This window comes from Anopheles gambiae, chromosome 3 (assembly GCF_943734735.2).
Source record: "Anopheles gambiae chromosome 3, idAnoGambNW_F1_1, whole genome shotgun sequence".
NCBI classification, from domain to species: Eukaryota; Metazoa; Arthropoda; class Insecta; order Diptera; family Culicidae; genus Anopheles; species Anopheles gambiae.
This window is the reverse complement of record NC_064602.1, coordinates 3,592,896-3,605,831: the sequence shown is the minus strand read 5'-3', so window position 1 is coordinate 3,605,831 and position 12,936 is coordinate 3,592,896. Positions and strand designations below refer to the sequence as shown.

At 50.4% G+C, this 12,936-nt stretch overlaps 5 protein-coding genes across 6 annotated transcripts; 2 read left to right on the top strand and 3 right to left on the bottom strand.

Moving 5' to 3' along the window:
* Positions 1–63: 63 nt before the first annotated feature.
* On the bottom strand, positions 64–2,098 carry LOC133394086 (glucose-6-phosphatase 3). Of its 2 annotated transcripts, none has more exons than XM_061662771.1 (6): positions 1,824–2,098; positions 1,568–1,732; positions 1,314–1,499; positions 958–1,252; positions 765–880; positions 64–681 (listed from the first exon to the last, which is right to left on the bottom strand). In XM_061662771.1, exons 1-6 carry the CDS (start codon positions 1,829–1,831, stop codon positions 447–449), a joined length of 1,005 nt encoding a protein of 334 aa, XP_061518755.1. In that variant the 5' UTR covers positions 1,832–2,098; the 3' UTR covers positions 64–446. The 2 variants fall into 2 exon arrangements, with proteins under 2 accessions (XP_061518755.1, XP_061518754.1); XM_061662770.1 differs by having other exon boundaries at positions 1,828–2,098.
* A 638-nt stretch (positions 2,099–2,736) lies between these two features.
* Positions 2,737–10,072, top strand: LOC1277970 (histone-lysine N-methyltransferase eggless). The gene is made up of 9 exons (XM_061662746.1): positions 2,737–2,949; positions 3,059–3,565; positions 3,631–3,980; positions 4,062–4,194; positions 4,254–4,394; positions 4,456–4,742; positions 4,834–6,862; positions 6,981–7,141; positions 7,266–10,072. Exons 1-9 carry the CDS (start codon positions 2,829–2,831, stop codon positions 7,470–7,472), a joined length of 3,936 nt encoding a protein of 1,311 aa, XP_061518730.1. The 5' UTR covers positions 2,737–2,828; the 3' UTR covers positions 7,473–10,072.
* LOC133394085 (MTRF1L release factor glutamine methyltransferase) lies at positions 6,878–8,826 on the bottom strand. Its single transcript, XM_061662769.1, has 2 exons — positions 8,227–8,826; positions 6,878–8,163 (listed from the first exon to the last, which is right to left on the bottom strand). The coding sequence occupies exons 1-2, from the start codon at positions 8,824–8,826 to the stop codon at positions 7,702–7,704; spliced, it is 1,062 nt and encodes a 353-aa protein (XP_061518753.1). The 3' UTR covers positions 6,878–7,701.
* LOC133394088 (protein C10) lies at positions 9,156–10,072 on the top strand. The gene has a single exon (XM_061662781.1). The coding sequence runs from the start codon at positions 9,156–9,158 to the stop codon at positions 9,657–9,659; it is 504 nt and encodes a 167-aa protein (XP_061518765.1). The 3' UTR covers positions 9,660–10,072.
* Positions 10,035–12,918, bottom strand: LOC1277973 (FAS-associated factor 2). The gene is made up of 2 exons (XM_317491.5): positions 10,994–12,918; positions 10,035–10,921 (listed from the first exon to the last, which is right to left on the bottom strand). Exons 1-2 carry the CDS (start codon positions 12,140–12,142, stop codon positions 10,751–10,753), a joined length of 1,320 nt encoding a protein of 439 aa, XP_317491.2. The 5' UTR covers positions 12,143–12,918; the 3' UTR covers positions 10,035–10,750.
* Between the last annotated feature and the right edge of the window lie 18 nt (positions 12,919–12,936).

The window sequence follows — 12,936 nt, the reverse complement described above, 5'->3', positions numbered from 1 at the left end:
CTTCACTCTATCTCTATTTAAGCACATTTCGGACCATCTAAATCAATATCGTAGTCATGGGCGTTTTTAACAAGCAGCATTTTTGAATATTTTATGGAAAAAATACCATAATAAACAGTTGTTTTAGAATTTAGAGATCAACACGAGCAGGCGTTTTATGTTGTAGGTGAATGTAGTTGTGCGAGGCAATTGTAGATTCACTAGTAGTTTTTGTGTAGTAGTTTTCGATTGCTGGTGGCTGCTACCTTTGTCGGTAATCTGTTTGAGCGCTTTTTATCCTCTACTTTGCTACGGTTGTTAATTGATATGTGATGGAATGACAAAAAATGCAAAGTGCATGCCGCCGGGAAAAGCGTTTTCCCTAGCAGTGTTTCAGGCCTTTCGATGCTGTTTAGGAAAACGACGCTTAATAGCTTACTTATTAGCGGCTGTTTATGCTGGTGCTGTTAGTTCGATTTAGATTTGGTTCTCTCGCTGCGCGACGCACGGATATCTTGGCCGGCCGCTAGTGCCGGTACCCAGCGCAGATAGGCATACGTGAATAGGAAGTAAAGCAGGAAGCTGTATAAAAAGTACACAACCACACCGAAGTTGCGCGGCGTAAAGTCCAATGCTATCCATTCGAACGCCATCATTGCCATTACCATAGGAATACTTAGTTTTACGTTGAGCGGTTTAGCTCTGGGGAAAAGCAAGAAGTACACCGAGACCAATGGGTGAGTTAGTAGAGTTATTGCTGTTTGTGTATGTTTGCTTCGACTTACTTTTGAATAGGTCCTACCACCGCCAGTGCCAGTAGTGACCCAGTAAGGCGAATTGCGCTAAACACTAGTGTTGTGGTTGGCTTCAAGTAGAACGGATCCTCACACCACTTGAAAGCCTGGTCAGTGTATTTAAGCCGAGGGTTAGTTGGTGTTAGTGAACTATCTTTGAAAAAAAAAAAAGTCTTCTACTTACCATCTTCACCGCCCACTGCGGATCGATCCCCAACAGCTTTTGAGCCCAGTATAGGGAAAGCATCGCCAGGCATATCAGCACTACAAATCCCACTCTTCGCTTGCCCGACTGCTTCGCAATGTATTTTTCAAGCCGATGGGACAGACACACCTTGCTCATAAGGATTCCCAGCAAGATACCGAAGATGCACTGATGAAGGAAATGGCATCCGAAGTACATGCGGGAAATCGATATGAAAAACAGCGTGCTGTAGTAGACGAAGCGCAGTGACACTCTGGCGAACCTTCCGTACTTCCTGTAATGAGGCTGAGTTAACTCTTCCTGTCTTGGAGAGTTTTAATGCCGACTAAACTTACGCTAAATATTCCTCTAGAACTGAGAATATCACAAATAGGTAGGTCGTGGAGGTCATCAAATGACCGGACGGATTACCCGGGCTTGGTTCGCAAGTAAGCTCATTCTGATAAATCTTTGGACGGTTCAGGGAGGAAAACTCCTTCGTCTCGTTCAGCCACCAGAAGGGACGATCTTCAGCGAGTATCCTGCAAATAAAAGAAACATGTGAAACTGTGCAGCAAAAGAATCACAGGAAGCCACGAATGTGCCGTACCACTTGACGATCGTGTTGGCGTACTCCGTCAGCAATACACTGAGCAGCAATTTCGAATAGAGCGTCGTGCTGAGACCAGCTACGACCGGTATGACGGTAAGAAATAGCACCTTCGGATCGAACGCCTTCGTAACGGCTGCCAGAAAATCTTCATACTGAGAAAACCTTCACCGCAACACAAAACAAAGCAGAATGTTCGCTTAGTACCGGCATGCCTGCGAAAGGGCTGGTTGGGGCAGGCAGTCTCGATTCTTACTTACACATCCTGGACGTAAATGATTTGGTAAATCTCACGCTTTAACAAATAACCGTACAGTTTCATAACTAGCCCTAGCAAAGTGGGTTACCAGTGTGGGTGTTGCTGCCAAGTGCTAATGCTTTGCCAACACCCATCAACAAGCGCGCGAGCTATGACAACTTGATTTTTGTGTGCCAATTTCCGAGAAGACATCCAGTTCCCAACCAAAGCAGAAACAACTATTTCTACGTCCTAGTTCTAGTAACCGGGGAAAATCGTGGGGGGGGGGAACTAAAAGAAGGGATGTTTCGTGCCGTAACGAGGAGGGAGAAAACAAGGCGTTCGTGTGACTCAGGAAGACAACAATTTCTAAAATATTGGCAGGATAAAAAGGAACAACTTTTTGACATCGAAAAATCAATACCATCTCCGCCCAGCCATGCGCACCTGGTATGAAGAGCATACCAATCGAAGGAAATGCGATTCGTTGAATTTGTAAATACAGGGTTACTATTGCAGGGATTTCGTGGCGGTGGCAACCTCGGATCGATTTTTCGCGAGGATTGTTTTTGTATTCTTGTCGCAAGTGTTATTTTCATCGTTTACTACCTTATTACTATTGTTTAAAATTCTACTGTTTCTTCTAAAATTGTGTTTGTTTTTATTTCGACACCTATTTGCGACACCGGTTCGGCAGAGTTCTCACGTGTAGACGCACCTTAATAGCTTACACCGAGCTGCTTTGTGTTGCACTCAAATGTCAAACGCAGATGTCAGTGTGTTGGTGAGAAAAGCACTGTGAACTGACCTGTATAGCCGGGACTGTTGTTTGGTACACGCTGAAAAAGCATCATTTGCATTGTGCATTTTGCAAGAGTCGCTGTAATTGAGTTTCGGAAGCATTATTAGAATATTTGTATAGCCACAGTCAAGTGTCTCAGCCCTGGCATGCATTCAATTGTTTGAAATAATTGCGATCATTCGAAGAAGCATTCTGAACACACGATTGATTAAGCTGAAAAAATGGACAAGGATAGCAATCCGTCCGCCATAATTTCCCTCGAATCGGACGAGGAGATGGAAACCAATGCTGAGTCGGAAGCGACTACAGAATTACAGCTCGAAAAGGAACCACCACATAAAGGTAATAATGTTTGCAGAACAATTCCACGGAATGACTATTCTTAACCTTACTTTATTGCTTGTTGGAGTTTTCCTGCCCTTCCTAAACGTTTTGTATGTTACTGTTACAGAATCTCCCAGCACTGAAAATGTGCCAAGCCCGTCGAAAGCTCCTGATAATGCTAGTGTTGTAGAAAATGCGAAGGATTCCGAAATAATATGCATTGATGATGATGAGAAGGAGCCTAGCGTACAGGAGACTCCTGAAGAGAAAGCACCGGAAGAAGCTTTGCCAACTGCAGAACCCAAGTCACAACCTGAACCAGTGCCAGAATCGCAAGCGGAAAAAGATCCAGAACCGCAAGCGGAAAAAGATCCAGAACCGCAAGCGGAAAAAGAACCAGAATCGCAAGCAGAAAAAGAACCAGAATCGCAAGCAGAAAGAGAACCAGAATCGCAAACAGAAAAAGAACTTGGATCAGACCCAACAAAAGAACCAGGATCAGAACCATCAAAAGAACAAACAGCTCCAGAATCAGCATCTAATGACACTGTACCACCCCTGGAAACGGAAAATGCGATTAATGATGGAGATGTAGAAATGCAGGAAGTGGTCCAAAAGGAGGACGAAGTGAAAAGTAACGCCAGAGCATAGAATTTGCCCATATCTACGTTAAAATCCTAAAACCGTACACATTTTTAGTTTCAGATAGTCAACCAGCTGACCCGCCAGCACCGCCAGTCTCAGATGGATCGCAGTCAGTTGCCATGACGGATGCAAATAACAAGCAAGCTGATGATGAAACTGCTAACGAACAAGCAGACAAGCAGAACAAGCAGCAGGAACCCGTCGTAACCAATGGCAACGCTGATCAGCCGAAGAAGAGCAAAAAACCGTGCGCACCCAAATGTTGCAATACGGCGTGCAAAAAGAAAAACGTACAGTTTTGTGACGCTCCCGAGTTTGCTCTGAGCTTGTACAAAGTCCCTCACAGTATTCAAGTGCAGCACTTGTGTTACGATTGCTTTGAAGAGGCGGTTTCTCGCTATGAGGTAAGTGCATGAAGGGACAACAAGTTCAATTAGGATTTTTATGAAGAATATGTTTTTTTTAAATATATTTAACACATATAGACACTGACCGGATTGCTGGTAAATCATCAACCTTTGCTCTTGCACGACAACCAACCGGACGTGGCAGAGATACTTATGGTGTTGGATAGCAGCGATGAGGAAGACGAGGATACAGTAATAGAGCGAAAAAATGGTAAGCATTCATAGCTCATTATGTATCCCTCTTTTACGTTTTATGAATGTTCACTCTAGAGCCGGCCCTGCCAGCCGAAGCGGTCTCGTTGGTCGAATCCGATCTGGACGATGTCATCTACAAGTTGTATGGTTCGTTGTGCTTAGACCAAATTAAATGGTCAAACTCGATCCTGCTGCATGAGGCTGAACAAAATCAAGGTACGGCATTTTGTAAATGGCAACATAGGATGAAAGATTTAACGTGTGCTTGTTTCCACAGCAACTTCGGACCGCATCGAAGCACAAATGAAAACGTTAAAATCGGCATTTCAAGACATTCAAAACAATATCTACAGCGTTCGCACGACCAAGATTGATAAGCCGGAGCTCATAATCGAGGACGATGCAACGAGTGAACAAATTGCCCACGAACGCTTCCGGAGCATGTTGAGCAAAACGGAAACGCTGCACCGGGAACCGGTTCAGGTGGGCTGCCAGTACTTTGGTGTAAGAACAACCGTGCTCGCCAGCTGGACTGAATGTAAGGTGCTGGAGGTAAAATCGGATGTAAGTATTGAAACCCATAATCAGTCAGGTAGTTCTGTCGCGTGACTTCCATCTTTTCAAGTCACTCTTTATCTCCTTCTTTCTCCGATAGATGTATACGGTGCGTTTTCTAACCGGCGACCCAAAACCTACGGTCATTACGGCAAAGCATCTCGCCTATACAACGCCTCCCAACGTGAAGCTGCTGCTTGGTACACGCGTAGTCGCCCGAACCAGTTCCGCCACCCAGGACGGAATGAACCGTACGTTTTATGCGGGCACAGTGCTGGAATCGTTAAGCAGCTACAACAAGTACCGGTACCTCATTGTGTTGGATTCGGGCCACCCGCAGTACTCGCCGTTCACGGATGTGCGCGTGGTGTGCGATCAGTCCAAACACGTCTGGGACGATGTGCATCCCCACTCGCGTGAGTTCATTAGAAACTACATGCTGAAGAGCGGATCGGTCCGCCCGATGGTGCAAGCGCACCGGGGCCAGCGAATGATGGTCGAGATCGACGATAAATGGTTCCAGGGCACTGTGCTCGAAACCGACAGCAGTCTGGTGCGCCTTTACTTCTCGGGCATGGAGAGGAAGGAGTGGATTTACCGTGGCTCGAGCCGGCTGGCACCGCTGTACCGCGGGGTGAACACGGGCCACGCACCGAACAACAAGTTCTCCAAGTTCCAAAAGCGCAACGAACCATCGATCGAGTACATTACGCTGGAGGACGACGATAGTGAACAGCCGCCGGAGAAGAAGGCGGCAACGATTAATTACCAACCAGCGCCCAAGATGGAAATACCGGACACGCCGAACCGAGCGACGGCCCGCAAGAGTACGGCAAACCGGACACTCAACAACCACAACATTAACAACAACAATAATGTCCCCGTGTCGCTGAACCGGAACACCATCTACATCGATTGCGACCAGGACCAGTCGAACGGTAGAACGCTGCTCTACACGACCAAAAACTATCGTGGCCCGCGAAAGTTTGTACCGCACAACTGTGGCCCGAGCTGCCCGTACAAGGGTGGCAAAAACTTACGCTCGTACAATCTGCTGGCCCGGCCGCTGATCACTGGCTGGGAGCGGCACAAAACGGCTGCGCGGGGCCAGAAAAAGTCTGTCGTGCTGTACCGTGCGCCCTGCGGCCGGCGGCTGCGCAATATGGCCGAGCTGCACCAGTATCTGCGGGTGACCGATTCCCCCCTGAACGTGGAGCACTTTGACTTCGATCCCGATATCCGAGCGCTGGCAACGTTCAAAGCGGAAAACGTCTTCTTCGAATGCACCGACCTGTCGTTCGGGCTCGAGCCGATGCCGGTGCACTGCGTAAACAACTACGACAACAAGCAGCCGCCGTCGTGCGAGTACTCGACCGAGCGCATCCCCACCGAAGGCGTCAACCTGAACCTGGACAAAGAGTTCCTGTGCGGGTGCGACTGCGAAGATGACTGCACGGACAAGAGCAAATGCCAGTGCTGGCAGCTGACGCTGGCCGGCGCCAAGTACGGCTTGAAGGAGAACCAGGACATCAACACGGTGGGCTACCACTACAAGCGGCTGATGAGCCATCTGTCGACCGGCATATACGAGTGCAACGTGCAGTGCAAGTGCAAGAAGGACAAATGTCTCAACCGGGTGGTGCAGAACTCGCTCCAGACGAAGCTGCAGGTGTTCAACACGCACAACAAGGGCTGGGGCATCCGCTGCCTGAACGATGTGCCGAAGGGTAGCTTCATCTGCATCTACGCCGGCCATCTGCTGACGGAGGAGACGAGCAATCGCATCTGCGCCATGAGCGACGACAAGTCGGGCGACGAGTACTTTGCCGATCTGGACTTCATCGAAACGGTGGAAAAGAGCAAGGCGGACTACGAAGCGGAAGCGTACCAGTCGGACAGGGAGGACTCGACGCCGGCCGGCAATGCGAACGATTCGGACGCGTCGGACGATGCGATCGAGAATGGGCCATCCCCGTCGACGCACGACTCGGACGAGGAGTACACGACGAAAAGCAAACCGAGCGGAACGGTCGTCAAGACGCGGGCCCAGCTGCGAAAAGCCAGCACTACGGAGCGACCGAATGCGGCCATGTTTGGCAAAAAGTCATCCAACGACGGCGTAAATGATGGTAAGCGAAACAAGCTTAATGTGTTACGAGTAATATTATTGCTTTGCACGAAAGGCGTATGTTGTTTCTACACACACACACACACACATTCACTTTGCCTTTGGCTTTACCTACACAGAGCAAGAGTGCGTCAATCTGATACCGAATCCCGAGATGGACATGATGGACGCGTCCGGCGGACCGAACGATGAGTCGCTGTTCCGCAAGCTGTACGGCGAGAATGAGCATATCTACGTGATGGATGCGAAAAAATCGGGCAACCTTGGCCGGTACTTTAACGTGAGTAGAAACGGCGCTGCCTTTACCTCCTACGTTGCAAACGATTTAACTGTCTTTTTATTTTATGTTTTGGCTACCCTGTGCTCTTCCATCTCCGCCCCCCCCCCTCCCTTCCACACCGCAGCACTCCTGCAATCCTAATCTCTTCGTCCAGAACGTGTTTGTCGATACGCACGATCTGCGGTTCCCCTGGGTAGCGTTCTTTGCGGAGCGTAACATTACAGCCGGTACGGAATTAACGTGGAACTACAACTATGACGTCGGTTCCGTCAACGGGAAGCATCTAACCTGCAACTGTGGCGAAAAGGGCTGCAAGGGCCGATTGCTCTAATAAGTTATTCGTTTCTATACGAGAATAAAGCTTTTTTCGAGTGTAGCCAGAGGGGCACGGCTGCCAAAGAGAACGATATAGATAGATAGATAGAGAGAGAGAGAGCAATGCCATACCATGCCACTCGAAAACGTATAATTTAACAGACATGTTGACACTGCAATTATCTGCACTATGTTCCTGTTTATGCTCAACTAACACATTCGGGCCCGCCTGCCCGCCCGCCCGTCTATAGCTTAGCAATTTCCACGAAGCGATCCTTCTGAAACAGATCCTTATACGATGCCAAAAACCGTAATCCCATCAGTTCGCCGTGCTTCGAGAGAAACTCCTCTATTATCGGTGGATGTGTGCTGTCCACCTCCAGCCACAGAACGCCATCTTTGGCGAGATGTCGACCCGCTATCCGCAGGATGGCCTTTATCACAGTCAAACCATCGTTCCCGCCGTCCAGCGCGCGCAGATCCTCGTAGATCTTCACCTCCGGATCGAGCGTGGGAATGAGCACCGACGGCACGTACGGCGGGTTGCTAACGATCATGTCGAACTGCTGCCCGCCCAGCTCCGCCGGCAGATCGTCCACCACTTTGTGCTTGAATATACGCAACCGTTCGTGCAGGCCCACCGTTTCGGCGTTCTCGCGCGTCAACTCACACGCATACCGGCTCTGGTCGATCGCGATTGCAGAGGACTGTGTACAAAGGAAAGGAAATGAAAGGCCTGGCTGGCAACAAAATAACACTATTCATCTCACCTTGGGGGCATGCTTCAAGAGTGAAAGACTTATTGCGCCCGTACCGCATCCGATCTCCAGAAAGAGCGTTTCCCGCTGCGTGTCCATCTGCTGCAGTATCAGCTCGACGAGCTCCTCCGTTTCCGGGCGCGGTATAAACACTGGCGGCACCATCTTCAGCGTCAGATCGCGAAAGTCCCACTCGCGCACGATGTACTGGATGGGCATTCGGGCCAGCCGGCACTGGCAGAGCTGTTCGATTTTTGCCATCTGCGCTTCGTTCAGTGCCGAGTTTTGATGGTTGCCCACCTCGCCCGGCCCGGACAGGTCGAGCACGTGTGCAATGATGTTGACGATGGACGTTTCCGGCTCGGGGATGCTTTCCGACTCGAACCGCTGCATCCACCTTTCCTGGGTGACCCGTACCGTGGAGGTGGTAGTTGTGGTGGTGTTGGTGGCTGAAAACAGGCTCGTCGGTGCGGTAGAACCCGCACTGCTTCTGCTAGTGCAGCACAGTTGAAGTAGCGGCCGGTGGTGATGGTCCGTTTGGCCAATGCCGCGTGCAAGCATCTTGACGCCCATCCGTGCCGCAACCCGTGTGGAGCTCGACGACAGCAACATCGTGGGCGCGTGGTGTGGGTGGGATTTGTGCTGAAGCGAAAGCCGTAAATTAAAAGGTCGTAAAACTCACAATAACGGTAACGGGTCGCGTTTCATCTTTGCGCAATCGATCGGTACGGCGAGCAGTTCGCAATGTTTTGCAATCAGCTGACAAGTGTGCTGCAGTGTTGCCAGTTGTATAAGTTGTTCGTGTTTCAAATGCAGTTGGTAGATTTTGTGATTTTGTTTCCTTCGAGGTGATTTACAATAAACATTTTATCTATTTGTATCGTAAATTAAAAGCTGCATAAAAATATCCATCAAAATAATTCAAAAATCAACTGAAAAACATGCTGTCTGGCAGCACTGGCCAATCCACTGATCTGACAGCTACGCTTCAACACACCAATACAGCCACGCCGAGAAAAAGCAAGATTGTTTATTTCTTTGTGCAGTGGACAATAAAAACAAATCCATCGCAGCAGTCGCCCGTTCGCCACGCCATGTCGTATCTATCGAATTTTAACGCCGAAACGGGCAAAACCATACTGGTGGACATCCTCAAAACGGTCAACCAGCCGGACAACTCGAAAAAGCTGGCCGAAGCCAAGGCCAACTCGGGCAAGGAGATGATCAAGATGATGCAGAACGTCTTCCCGCTGGTGATGCAGATCCAGATCGAGGTCATCAAGGACTACGGTTTCCCGGGCAACCGGGAGGGGCTGGTGCAGTTCGAGCAGATCATCCGCGAGTTCGAGCGGGAGGAGGTGGACATTGCGCGGCTGCGGGCCCAGATACGCTCGATCTATCTACCTCCGATCAACATTAACAGCACCAACGACGTGCTGATATAGGACTGTGGCCGTCTCCAGCGAGACTCCCGGAAGACGGTGCATTTAAGACTGAGGATTAGGACGGTCGGACGGCCAGCGAAAACCCTATACAACTGCCAGTGTGTAGTATTAATGCAGCGAAACCATATTTACGGTCTAATTTACAGTGACGTGGCCATGCGCCAGAAGTATTGGATAGTTCCAGCGTAAGGTTAAATGGTCCTAACGTAATGGTTTTCTATACTTTTATTACTCTAACCGTACTTCATAGCTTCCTCCGTTTTTTTTTAAATTATTATAAGTGATATCTTATTTACATCGTTCTTGCGTATGTATTGCGAACAAATACGCAAATGTATTGCGTAAACCAAACAGCGCCGTAAACGCCGTTGTGTATTTTATGGTTCAAAATAAAAGGAAATAAATCGATTTTATTCACGCGTATTCAGTTCTCTATACAGCCAAGCCGTACGCCGTAGAGGGCGATCTTCAAACGAAAGAACCCATACAGCGAACTGTAAAAAAAAACATTCGATAGAGACTATTTATGCTTCTGTATTCTAGCTGAATGTACAGTGTTAAGAGTTTCACGTAAGCAACAAATAAGTATTCACAATTACTACCATTTGGTATTGTAAACGTTCCCTTTTCTCTTTCTCTCTGTCACCGCGCGCCGTCCGCGTTGGCCACCACGTCTCGTGCTTTCTCCACACAAACACACTAACACACACACACACACAAGTTGTTGCGCTTCAAGCTTAGAAAACGGATCTTCTTAAAAATTAAACGCCTTTTTTCTCCGATTTGTCTTGCGCTTGCCCTCCTCCTGCACCGTTTGCCTTCGAAAAGAACGAGAAAAAGGAATCGCACTCACATCGGCCGTCTACTACAAGGTATATATGTTGTAGCTGCGGGTTCATCCGTTGCGCCATCCCCACGACCATCGCGAGTTGAACCCCCCCTCCTATTCTTCCTCCTGTCCGCCAGTTGACAGCTGGCAGTGCGCGAGTAGCATTAACGGTTCAAAAAGCAAATCGGTGTTAACATCACGCAGTGTTTGCTTCTGGTGGTGCTGGTGGTGATGGTGTTCCGACAATCCATTCTTTATCACACTACGCCTCCAGATCGGCGACGAACAGTACCTCGCGGTTCTTCAGCCCCGACAGCAGCAGCGTCTGTCCCGGCTCGTCGCCCGAACACTCGATCACGCGCTTCGGGAAGTTGGTGGTGATTTCGAACGAGTCGGGCGCATCCGGGTGGCAGAAAATAAAGTGGTAAATATCCTGCAAAAGAAGCATGATCGAAGCATGATTAGGCGCGATTCACGCTGGCTGGTGCACCCGGCGCGTTCTTACCCTCATTGTGTCGGTGCTTCTAAACCTTCTCTCTAACCGCAGCCCGCTCGGCAGCTTGAACACTATGCTGATCGTGTCGGGCGCACCGGCTTCCGGTTCCGAAGGCACTAGCTGGGCCAGATCGAGCTTTAATCGTTCGATGTCCTCCTTGCGCTGCTGCTCGGCCGCCTGTTCCGCCTCGATCGCGGCCTGGATGCGCATCGCCTCCTCCCGCTCCTGCTGCTTCCGGCGCTGCTTCTCCTGGTCGGCCTGCAGCGAGCGCTGGTACGCTTCGTCCTGCTGCTGGCGCAACGTTTGCGTCAGATCGCGCTCGAGCCGATCCTGGCGGGCCTGATTGAGCCACACCTCGTTATCGTTCACCACCGTGTCCATCCGGCGGATCAGCTCCTCCGCCGAACAGTCACCCTCCAGCCGGCCCATAATGATCATCTTGTTCGCCCGCATGCCGATGATGAGCAGGGTCGGGTGCGTACGGACACTCACCGTGGTCGCCACCCGCTTGCCCTCGTGCGAGGCCATATCGCAGCCCCAGAACAGCATCCGCCGATTGACGTACTCGATCACCAGCGGGTCGGACAGGGCGCCGCGACAGAACGCGACCGCCTCGGACGTCGCCTCGGAATGCAGATAGACTAGCAGGAAGCGCAGCTCGTTCTTCGCATCGTTCAGTGCCTGCGAGTACGTGCCCTGGTAAAACACCGGATGCTCCGGGTACTTTTCATTGTACGTTTGAATGAACTTCAGCACGTCGCCGAGCGGATCGGCCGGAATGCTTTCCTGGTCGCGGAACAGCCCCAGGATCGACGACAGCAGCGACGAGAACGCGCTGCACCAAAAGTTAACCATGTAGTTAAACATGTACCCGATCACGCCCGCAATTCCGCCCGGCTCGCGCGACGGGCTGGTCCGGGCGCTGGAGAACACGTGCTGCAGGAAGCGATCGTTAATGACGGCGGGCGCCCGGGACTCGGTGGCGTACGCCGACGGGCGCCCCTCGCGTATGTTTAAATGCTCCTGAAAGGCGATCTCCAGGTCCCACTGGTGGCGGATCAGTATGTCGCGGCACACGTTCATATCGTCCAGCCCGGTAATGTCCTGGAACTGGAGCACCTTTTCCGTCTGCTCGTTCGACAGCCCATCGTTATCCATGCTGGCGGTGCTGGTGCGCTCGTGCCGTCGTTCGGTGGTCGTGCCACAGCCGTTTCGCCCGAACGCCAATCGTTTCCGCTTCGTTGATGGATGGCCGCCTGTGATGTGTGATCACCTGTGCTAACAAGCTGCGTACGGTGGAACTACCACTCCACTGCCACTCCACACTTGCGCTGCTCTCTTCTGGCCAACAGAAGGGCGGATTGACGGGTTGGAGCAATGTTTGCCACCACTTTCATCAACCAAACATCCAACCGACTCGGGAGTGTACTTCCTCACCAGCGGCCTCTTCTTACTCCTCTTCGTGTGGGTGTGCAGCGGTGTTATCAACGGTGGCCTCGTTACCTTCTCCCCCCTCCGTAGGCTGTGTCCTTGCAGCACTTCTCCTTACGTAATGTGGCAAGGATAATGGACAAATCAATGCGAACCGTGGCAACGGACAGGAACCACCGTGCGGAATCGGTTTTGGTGTCGCACCGAATCGGGCAAGTCGAGTAATCGCTGCGATTGCACTCCTCTCCTACGACGACTGCCTACCGAAGAGTCGCCCCCGTTGGCTAATCCGTCCGACCGACTGGCGTGTGGGCTGTAGTGTAGGAAACTGGCACCGAATTGAAGCAAGAGTCGTCGGTGCGCAGAAGACAACCTTCTTTACGCCAAACAAACCGAGTGCAATGTAAAATCCTACACAATGGAATAGAAATCACTACGCTTTTTCTTTTCTTTTTCGTTTCTAAATTGCTAGATTTAGAAATTTTGACAAAAGTTTGACAAGTTGTACGACAACGAAGCGG

Excerpts from the sequence above, each read along its gene's own strand:
- LOC1277970 (XM_061662746.1), top strand. The coding sequence starts at position 2,829 with ATGGACAAGGATAGCAATCCGTCCGCCATAATTTCCCTCGAATCGGAC. Across the intron at positions 3,566-3,630 it reads AAAGGAGGACGAAGTGAAAA|TTTCAGATAGTCAACCAGCT; the intron begins GTAACGCCAGAG and ends ACACATTTTTAG. Across the intron at positions 6,863-6,980 it reads CAACGACGGCGTAAATGATG|AGCAAGAGTGCGTCAATCTG; the intron begins GTAAGCGAAACA and ends TTACCTACACAG.
- LOC133394088 (XM_061662781.1), top strand. The coding sequence starts at position 9,156 with ATGCTGTCTGGCAGCACTGGCCAATCCACTGATCTGACAGCTACGCTT.
- LOC133394086 (XM_061662770.1), bottom strand. The coding sequence starts at position 1,889 with ATGAAACTGTACGGTTATTTGTTAAAGCGTGAGATTTACCAAATCATT. Across the intron at positions 1,500-1,567 it reads GCCAACACGATCGTCAAGTG|GATACTCGCTGAAGATCGTC; the intron begins GTACGGCACATT and ends TTTTATTTGCAG. Across the intron at positions 682-764 it reads GTGGTAGGACCTATTCAAAA|AGCTAAACCGCTCAACGTAA; the intron begins GTAAGTCGAAGC and ends GCTTTTCCCCAG.
- LOC1277973 (XM_317491.5), bottom strand. The coding sequence starts at position 12,142 with ATGGATAACGATGGGCTGTCGAACGAGCAGACGGAAAAGGTGCTCCAG. Across the intron at positions 10,922-10,993 it reads GAAGCACCGACACAATGAGG|GATATTTACCACTTTATTTT; the intron begins GTAAGAACGCGC and ends CTTCTTTTGCAG.
- LOC133394085 (XM_061662769.1), bottom strand. The coding sequence starts at position 8,826 with ATGTTGCTGTCGTCGAGCTCCACACGGGTTGCGGCACGGATGGGCGTC. Across the intron at positions 8,164-8,226 it reads TCTTGAAGCATGCCCCCAAG|TCCTCTGCAATCGCGATCGA; the intron begins GTGAGATGAATA and ends CTTTGTACACAG.